Raw genomic sequence first — 10,009 nt, forward strand, 5'->3', positions numbered from 1 at the left:
CAACACCACAAGGATAAGTGTGTGTGTTTGTGGGTGTGTGTGTATGTGTAAATGGAAGAGTGTGTGCGCGCACCCAAGGGGGCGAGTGTGAGGGGGAAGAGAGACGGGGTGACGGGGGCGAGGGATGGGATTCCCCAGAATTTCAATATCTAATTCTGGGGTTCCCTAACAAACAAAAAAAAAATAAATAAAAAAAAAAAGAAGGTTGAAACCCCTGGTCTGCTATATCGCGAGGAGGTTGAAAGAATGATTGTGCAACCACTTCTGCAGAAAGGTATATTACGCACAGAATAAGATAGCCTTTGTCTAGAACCAAGGTGCCCGTCTTTATCACACGAGGACCGAGCTGTACTATTTATCTTAGTTACATCCCGAGGCTAAAATAAAACGAAATCTACACTGAGAATTGTCTGCACCAGACTATTTCTTTCCGATATAATTACCTTTTGCCTTAAGTTCAGATAAAAGACTTCCAGGCCCTTCATGTCCAATTAGATGACCAAGGTAGTGTCCGGGGTTTGACTTGTAGTATTTCTGGAGGTCCGGGATTGGGAATGTCACATACAGATTCCTTATGTCTTTAATGGGCACGATCTTGTACGTTTGCTGCAAAAAATCAAAAACATGAAGTATAAAATGTTTGCTTTTAGGCTAATCTTAAAATTAAATTAATGTAAGTAACAACGAAGCCGTAATCGAGTTCTTCATATAAATGTTAGTGCCCTGCCCCCCTCGGCACTGTCTTGTTCTTTCAAAAATGCAACAACAACATGACAGTCTATGCCATTATTGCATATAATTGGCTCCGTAAATATGGAGCCAACTTAATCATGTCTGTTCCTATTTTTAGGAAACATTACATTATGTTCCCTAATTTAACCGAGATAACCCCACCCCACCCCCCCCACCCCCCTTCGTGCTATGAATTCCAGGAAAGCAGCAGGACAGAATGTCACAAATCTTGGCAAATGTACAGAATAAACCACTGGCCGGTCTCCAAACTGCACATTTTTAGCTGTAACCCTTTTACTGCCACAGAGGCCAGCAATGCCCTGCAGAGCCACCTCACACCACTATCGGTTATGTTGAAAACACTGACTCGCAGATGGTTATTGGGACCCTGTGTTAATGTGAAATCATTACCGCACATCTGCAAAGTCTGGAACTCCACATCAGAAACTTGAAAAGTTAAAATTGCAGTCCCTCACAGGCCCAACGTGTGCACATGGCAGTGACATGCTGAAAGGGTTAAAGCAGCAATTCTGCATAACTAACCCCCCTTTATTACAGCATGGGAACGTGGGGGGTCCTCCAGAAGAAAACAGTTATTTTCAGCTCCAGGGAGCCACTGGTTCCCAAGATACTTACTTCCTGCTTTCCTTAGGGGATTTAAAATGGCCGTCCAATAGGAAGTCACGAAGCTGCAGCTTCCTATTGGCTGGAGATTTGGCAGCCATTGTAACACCTGAAGAGAGCTTTAAAGTCAGAAACTTAGCGCTAAGCATCTTGGGAACGCCCCAGTTTCCACACATCATAACATAAATGGAAATAAACAAACAAACCCCACAGCAGCATGGATAGCCACTTAAAATTGCATAACCATTTTAAGAAATAAATAAAAAATGTTAGGTTCTAAACAAGGGGAAGTTTTGATTTCCTCTGGCTACGGTCTTATGTGATTTCACTGTATAGTGAACAAGAGTTCCTGCAGACAGAGCCAATAAAAAGGTACGGGAGTGAGAAGACTGTATGATAAGACAGGGTGGAATAGAGGTTAAAAAAAACATATGCGCTCATGTGTATGTCATGGCCCAGAATCCCTCGCTGCAGGGGAAGCATTCTATGCCAAGAGATCACGGGGAAAGGCAAAGGTGCATACCTGTCTGAGACACGTGAATGTGCGCACGACTGATTGAGATATAGATACAGTATATAGATTTTGTTTATTATTTTAGCTGCTTATTTTCCAAAGAAACAAAAAACAGCTCATTATTTGCTTTAAGAATGGATACATTTAGGGAAGTCAGCTAGATCAAAAAATCTAAAAATTCAGGGGGTTTATAGCTGCCTGGAATTGCACCTTTATTAAACTGCAGGTGCAGTCAGTAGATAGGGATCAATTTTTGCCATGTTTGTTGTTTGGTATTATATTGGCAGCACAGAAGTGGGAATGCATTGTGAACCCATAAATTCAACAAAGCTGCTCTGTGCGTTGAAAATGATACTTACCCGGAGATGTTCCTGCTGGAAAGGATGGTCGGGGAACTCTGGGAGAGGAACGTTTTTATTCTCCACGTCAGAAAACAGCTTCACTAGCAAATCTGTCTGTTCTTCAAGGGATTCTGAGGGAAAACACCATGCACAATACAATTATTACTCGTCTCCAACGAACATCCTGTTGTCTGGGGGGGGCGGGGGAAGCTAAACTTCTAAAGCAAAATCACAAAATAATCTGGAGGTGACGACATGTACATAAAACAACTAAACTGTAAGTAAAGTTAAGGGTTTGCTCAATTATGTTAGAAGTAAAAAAAAAAAAAAAAAAAATCCACCCGTCTATTGAAGATGGGAGGATTTAAGTCTGAACAGAGACACCATATTGTTTGTATTCACACTAACTGCATAGCTAGCACCTAAACAGTTAACACTGATACAAGAGAAAAATGTACAAAAGGGGCCATAGAAAAAGAATGAGACGGTGAGAGAATGTTGGGGAGTACAGGCGGTGTAGCAGGTTCTAATGAACATACTGATAAGAGCACAGCTGGAGAGACGGTTGAAATTGGGGCAAGCCTATATTTGAACAGGTCCGGATGTCCGCGGATGAGGTATAAAAGGTTTCATCTGTGGGTGTTGAAGTCGGAACTGCTGAATACTTAAAGTGATAACAGAAATCGTAGCGCTCCGCTCATAACGGAGAATGCCTGTAAAGATCTATATAATGCAGATTGTGTTCTATGATCTCTGAATAAACTATCGGAACAAAAACCGATCCGTGGAATTATTGACTGAGGTAAAAGTACCTATTTTCATCTACTGTATTCTTTTGTACATGTAACCAGAATCTTTGGTCTCACCAGTCTCCACCTACTGGGATAAAGCAGCAAGCCAGGTTTTTATTTATTTATTTGATTAGTATTGGTATAGCAGGGGGTATCCAGAGCCGAACTGTGTTAATGTCAACTGCGGAGACCCCCTGCTTCCAGAGATACTTACCTATGTAGCGGTGCCGGTATCTCTGCAGCCAGGGAGATAGTGTGCCTAACATAATGGCGGCGTTTATATCATCCATTACGGCTTCATATTGGCCCGCATGACCAAGATCTTTAAAACTTGGCAGAGATACTGGCACCCTCTACGGAGGAAAGCATCTCTGGAAGAAGCGGGTCCCGGAGCTAAAATCACATACTTCAACTCCGGAGACCCCTGCTTCAATCCTAAAAGAAAAAATAATACATTTGACCTGGATTGCTGCATTAATTAGGATAATTGCATGGTCTGTCATGGAGCATCCGGAATTGATCATACACTTGAGGGAGGACTTCTTTTCAGCGTCAGAAAAGGACTGAACTGAATTCATGATTATGCATGGGTTTTTTGTCAGGATTCATTGACCATATTTACTCTTTCCTTTGGCTGCATACACAATATTAAAAGTAGCTCAGAAATGGGAAAAATCCCAGACGTTTAAAAAGCAGGCGCTAAACAAATAAAATAAATAAATGGAGGATGAATATCCGATATCGGGGTTAACTTGGTATCCCCATAGCCGATATGAGGTCCTGTATGAACAGGAAGAAATGAAACGTGAGATGATTAAATGCTTGGTTATAAGCTCCCCCACTAACAGGCAGGACCTGATCTATACCAGTGATGACCAGTCTATTGGGAGACCTATTACCTCTACTGGAGGAAGAAAACCTGTGCAGGAAGTGTAGTACCTGCAGTATAGGGTTAACCGTCACATGACTGCAGGCTTACAATGGTCTCAAGTGGAAAACAAAAATTGTGAGGCGCTACTTATGAAGGGGAATTATATAGATAAATAAAGATAATGTGATAAATTACAAGAGTGCTCAAATATAATAAAAAAAATAAAAAAAATCGGACTCCTGACGAAGCTGCCACGCCAGCGAAACGCGTTGAGTGAGCCTGCAGCAGTCCAGAAGTGTGCCATACATGCCCTAGAACCCGTGTGGATCCATTCTGTGATCGCCGACGAAACCGGAAGTGACGCGACGGGCCGGACCGGAAGTGACGCGACGCGACCTCGGGAGGGGGGTGGATGGAGTACACCTATGCTGCGCATCGATTTTTATGTGTCTAAGCACATGTTGATCATGTAAGTGCAATATCAATTGCCTTTTTCAATATACCATTAGTGAACATACAGTGTTGTACTAGAGTTGTCTTTCTTTCATTCCACCGAGGGTTTGTCCTGCTGACATCAGGGAGCGTTTACAAGCAAGACCCCCCTGCACATTGCTGAATCTACCCACTGCATCTATTGCTATTCAAATGCTGTATTACAACTGGGAGAATGTGAGTCCCCATTCATGATTCCTGGTTAGGTTGTTGTGTTTGTTTAGACATACCACACTATTGTATTATTTTTTCCTTACATATATGGTGACACCTGCGCTCCCCACAAGCTTCTCTTTACCTTACAATGGTCTCGCCAAAGGACTGACCAACGACCCTTGCTTATAAGAAGAGATCATATTTAACTTCATTTGTCATGTTGGCTCTAGCACTAGGGTTTAGTTGTCTTCTGTTGCGTACATTAGGTTACTACCCAGTAGCACACCTATTGATAAAAATACACACAGCCTGCAGGGACTGTGTAGGTTAAAGCTTAAACAATGTAACATTGGGTCCCGCGTTATCCTTAATGGGTTTAAGTGAATATGTGATGTTATGATAAAGCATTAATTGCACATTATTTTTCTGGTTGTTTCACACAGATACAAAAGAGCAAAGCGTGGCGCTCAATACTGGCGACAATAAAATATTTAAATGTGTTGCAAACAAATCCTTAAATTTGATTAAAATGAAAAGATTAACATTTACATTCAATTTGACAGTGCACGATAAACAGTGATATTACACTAGTGCACAAAATAGAATATTGTGCTATATAATAGCATGTGATGTGAAATATATACTCCTCCAATCAAAAACACAGGATATGTCATCTCAATATCCTCCACAATCGATAGCCACAAAAACAGGGGAGCGGGGGATAGGCACCACAGGAGAGAAGAAAAACATAGGGCAGTATTGCAGGGTTCAGTGGAGTTCAGGTAGGATCTCCGAAGATTATACTGTACTCACAAACACAGAGTTAAAATAGGCATGTCCAAAACTGTGGCAGCCGTGGGTAGAAATTCACTTGCTCCAGCAGGGCTCAAGGAGAAAAGAAGAGACCGCAATAGTGCAGATGGTACTAATCAAAATTTTACTCTAGCAATAAAATAAACCCACAGAATCCCAGCCAGCTCAAGAAACCCCAAAACATACGACATATATACATATATATATTAAATACCAAAAGGAGTGCTACTGGGCGTGGCTACATGTATACAAAAGACAGAAGCCCAAAGCTACATCCAATATGACAAAAATACACAGCGAAATAAATACCTATATATTCTTTTGAAAAAGTGTTTAGTTAAACTCTTTGGCCAACGCATTAAAAGCCTGCAAGCCACATTGAGGCATAACCAAATGTGCAGGTCCAAACACTACCCGATTAAAATTCTTATTTACCTCTATATTAGGAGGGCGAATTATCACATTAGATCTGTCCAACCCCAGCAACATGAGTTTAAATCAGGTAGTGTTAGTATTTGTGTCATATTGGATGTAGCTTTGGGCTTCTCTGTCTTTTGTTGAATAAAATAAACCCCCTGAATTGAAGGCTTACATGAGGTTAGTAATATTAAAAACATTCGATGTACAAAGAATAAGCCGCCATGACTCCTGTGAGCCAGGTGAGTCCTGACGAAGCGATACCTTAGCGAAACATGTCAAGTCCAATACTTGCTTCAGTAAGAGACTCAGAGCGTGGGAGACGTCCCATCCATACCATCCACGTCATCGAGATACCGGAAGTGATATAATCAGAAGGGACAGAGTCTCGGAGTGCAGTGAGTGCGCGACTCACAGCGTGGGAGACGTCCCATCCATACCATCCACGTCATCGAGATACCGGAAGTGATATAATCAGAAGGGACAGAGTCTCGGAGTGCAGTGAGTGCGCAACTCACAGGAGTCATGGCGGATTATCCTTTGTACATTGAATGTTTTAATATTACTACCCTCATGTAAGCCTTTAATTCAGGGGGTTTATTTTATTGCTCGAGTAAAATTGTTTAGTACCATCTGCACTATTGCGGTCTCTTTTCTCCTTGAGCCCTGCTGGAGCAAGTGGATTTTTACCCACGGCTGCCACAGTTTTGGACATGCCTATTTTAACTCTGTGTTTGTGAGTACAGTATAATCTTCAGAGATCCTACCTGAACCCTGCAATATTGCCCTATGTTGATCTCCCCCCGCTGCCCTGTTTTTGTGTCACACATTTACCAGAAAACAGGTTTATACTACTTCAGAAGTAGCAGATCATGGTAATATTCCAGTATCTCACAAGTCCACGGTGGCATCCTGCCTAGCTAGTACAAGTAATGAGAGAGAGATTAAAGGTAGCATATATTGATATATAGTTAGGTGCACATCCTTTTGAACACTACGAATGTGCTTTTCTTAGAGCAGCAATCCCATCCGGAATTTCTTTCAATCTAAATCAGCACTCAGGGGTTCTCCGGAGTCTGGGGCGCCCCCGAGTCAGGAGATCATTGTAGCTTTTTTTTTTTGTTGTTTTTTTAAACCCGGCACAAAAAAGTGTGGAGACTACAAATCTAGTAGCCAGGGTTAACCAAAGGAAAGCTGCGACAATACGTCCTTTCTATTGGCTGCTGGAGCTAGCCCTTACTTATTGTTCCCCCAATTTGCCCAGTGAACCCACAGACCACCTCCAGGCTCACTGCTTTTAAAGCCAATGGGGAATGGAGAGGGTGTCAAAGGACATCACGTGACCACCCAGGCAAGTTTGACCAAGATTGCACCCTTTTAGTTGCCTGTCGCAGCAAATGACTTAATAAAGCAGGCATAACCACCACCACATATTACAATTATAAATACAAAAACAATTTGCAGAAACAATCCAAGACGGAAAAATAAATGCTTTCAAAGACCAAAAAAAAAAAATTGGGAAACAAAAACATAATGGTAACATTGTACTGTAATATTATATGCTGCATGCTGTGGGTCAGGGCCCTTCAATTAGTTCTCCAAAGGGGCCCGATCAGAAAGAAAAATTAGAGGCCCACAAGCTTATGGTAATTGTCATTTTAGATGCATTTAAAAACTTGAAAATGATGTCAACATTTTGCAAGTAGAACATCTGTACCATGTAAATTTACATAACCTTCAATTTACAAGCGAGTCAGTGAGAAAAATTACACTTCCGGCCGATTCTGTGTGTGCCGATGTGGTCAACTGGGGCTAATTTCGGTCAAAATTCCCCATTGACCAAACGCCTGATCGGCTGCTTCGGCACATATAGAACCAGCCCCAATACTCATTGCCCTTGTTACTTTCACACTAGTTGCTTAAGCAACCATGGACACCAGGTGAAGAGCCCTGCTGTACAGCATGGAGTCATTCTTACCTCGTCCAAGTACACAGAGGCACATCAGATTTGATGAGTAATTGGTGCAGTGGAATTTAAGCAGCTCTTGTCTGATGTCTATTCCTTCTTGGGTCGGCCTCGTTTCAAGAGTTAATTTGTTACCTGTAAAATAAGAAAAAAAAAAAGTTACGCAGTCAATTTACAACTTCCCAATACAGTATATAGTTGCAGAGTTACTTAAAGGCAAAGTTATAATGAAAAAGGACTATAATAAACACTAGGAACATTTTTTGCACATTGGGTATCTTTACTACATGCATACAATATAGCATATACACTTTACAGAATGCATTGTAGGATAGTAAATGAAGCATCAAATCCATTGCTCATGGAAGGAAAAATGCTATTCGTTTATGTAACGCAAGAAGTCACATCTGTTGTGCTACACCAGTGGTTTTCAAAAAATTTTGAGTTAGGGAACCCCAGAATTCAATTGTGAAATTCTGACACACACACACACACACACACACACACGCACACGCACACGCACACGCACACGCACGCACACACACTTTAAGGTTCCTCCGGAAGTTGATGGCAGAAGCAGGGAGAGGAAAAATAGCAATGACCACGCGGCTGCTGTTGCTGAGCTTGGGAGCCACCGTGTCACTGCTATATGGGGGTGCCGCCGCACCACGTCTGGGACAGTGGTCCCAGCTGCCCCCCCCCCTGGCAGCCGCGGAACCCCTGAGGGGTGCTCGCGGAACCCCGGTTGAAAATCACTGTGCTACACTATAACAAAAAATAGAAAGTCAATGTAGAAAACAATAAGGCAGCAATACCCCCTAATTATTTTAAAATGTATATTGTTGTTTACAGGATGGGATCCAGGGTGGGTGAGGGATTCTCCAGAGAAACCACACTATTCTCAACTCGGGGGATGCCTCGGATCCCAGTGAAGTTACCAGTTTATATCTTCCAAGGGAATCAAAATGGCTGCCAAATCTCGACGCAATAGGATGTAGCAACATCGGTTTAAATTCCCTTTAAAGACCACAAGGTCATACCGGTAAGCATCCTCGGGAAACTGGTGGTCTGGGGAGCTGGAAATAGTGCGGTATACTCTGGAGGAGCCCCCAGTTTTTAATCGCAAAGAAAAAGTGGTCGTTACGGAGGATTGCTACTTTAAAGATTTATTGAAATCTGAAATAATTTTTATTTATTTTTTAAATGAAGGAAGGTTAACTCCACCATTTACATAAGTCAGACCATTTCACTACATTTAACACAGCACTAGAATCCCACCTTGACCTGGATGGTTGAAGACCTGGACTGCCGAACCAACAGGTACTTTGCGACACAAAATACCAATTTTAATTATCTCAGACAAGAAAACACGATATGGGGAATCCCCACTCCAGTGCCCAACAGAAAGCCACAACATTATTGAAAGAGGACACTGCAGTCTTCTACTAGTGACCCCGGCAGCCATTGCATTGCTTGCCTCTTTGGCACTGAAGGATTTAAGTCAGTGGCACCAGGGCATCCCTAGAGCTGTAAGCCCCACAGGTCTGATCCACAGAGTCACCAGCACAGAGAACATTAGGAAAAGAGGGAAGGAGGTAAAAGAAGATTAAAACAATATTGGAAGATGTGAGAAATGCCACTTTAAAAATGCTCTGCCAAGTCCTTGACACCAGCTTAATAACTGAAGATGATGGCAGTGGGGTACTCGTCTTCACAGTAAATTACTTCTGGTCTGGTGCAGGGTAGACAGGCATCCTAGAAGTCGCCCGAGAAACTGAGAAAGGAGCGATGCCACACACAAATCAACTTTAGTGTAAAAATTACATTTTTAAAGGATTTGCATCTTTCCAAAAAATAATTTTGCCTCCAGGAGAAGAAGAATTGTACAGCTTCTCTCTGCATCAGATTCAGAAGTGGCAAGAATCAGTGTGTTTATCTCGGGACGTCCGCCATGAAAAAAACATATTGGGCTGAACAGAAACCAGTAGGGAACACCTGATGAGTAACACTTTCTAATTCCCACCCATTCATAATGGTGAACCAATTACTTATTCATACATGTTCTGAATAGCTATAGCACTATAAAGGTTTATATAGCAGGGGACAAATACATACTAGACAAGTGACAGAGGATGTGGCAGTTGCAAAACTCAGGCACATTAATTTATTTTAAATTACACCAGGTTTAAGCAAAGAATACAAATCCCTTAGGATATGTTTTTTTTTTTTACTTTGATAAGTATGGTGGTTTTATGCCAGTTTACAGCCAGGAGACTGATACATGGCACTTAA

At 41.9% G+C, this 10,009-nt stretch overlaps 1 protein-coding gene across 7 annotated transcripts in view; it reads right to left on the reverse strand.

Annotated features, from left to right (window-relative positions):
* Positions 1 to 10,009, reverse strand: part of IDE (insulin degrading enzyme) — an 85,516-nt gene that overhangs the window by 49,299 nt on the left and 26,208 nt on the right. For all 7 annotated transcript variants that reach the window (XM_075612767.1, XM_075612762.1, XM_075612761.1 and 4 more), the window contains exons 5-7: positions 7,730 to 7,852; positions 2,230 to 2,342; positions 444 to 606 (exon numbers count right to left, since the gene is read on the reverse strand). In XM_075612767.1, the coding sequence (XP_075468882.1) occupies positions 444 to 606; positions 2,230 to 2,342; positions 7,730 to 7,852 (399 nt within the window). The remainder of the gene's footprint in view (positions 1 to 443; positions 607 to 2,229; positions 2,343 to 7,729; positions 7,853 to 10,009) is intronic.

The sequence above is a fragment of the Ascaphus truei genome, chromosome 8 (assembly GCF_040206685.1).
Source record: "Ascaphus truei isolate aAscTru1 chromosome 8, aAscTru1.hap1, whole genome shotgun sequence".
Lineage (NCBI taxonomy): Eukaryota > Metazoa > Chordata > Amphibia > Anura > Ascaphidae > Ascaphus > Ascaphus truei.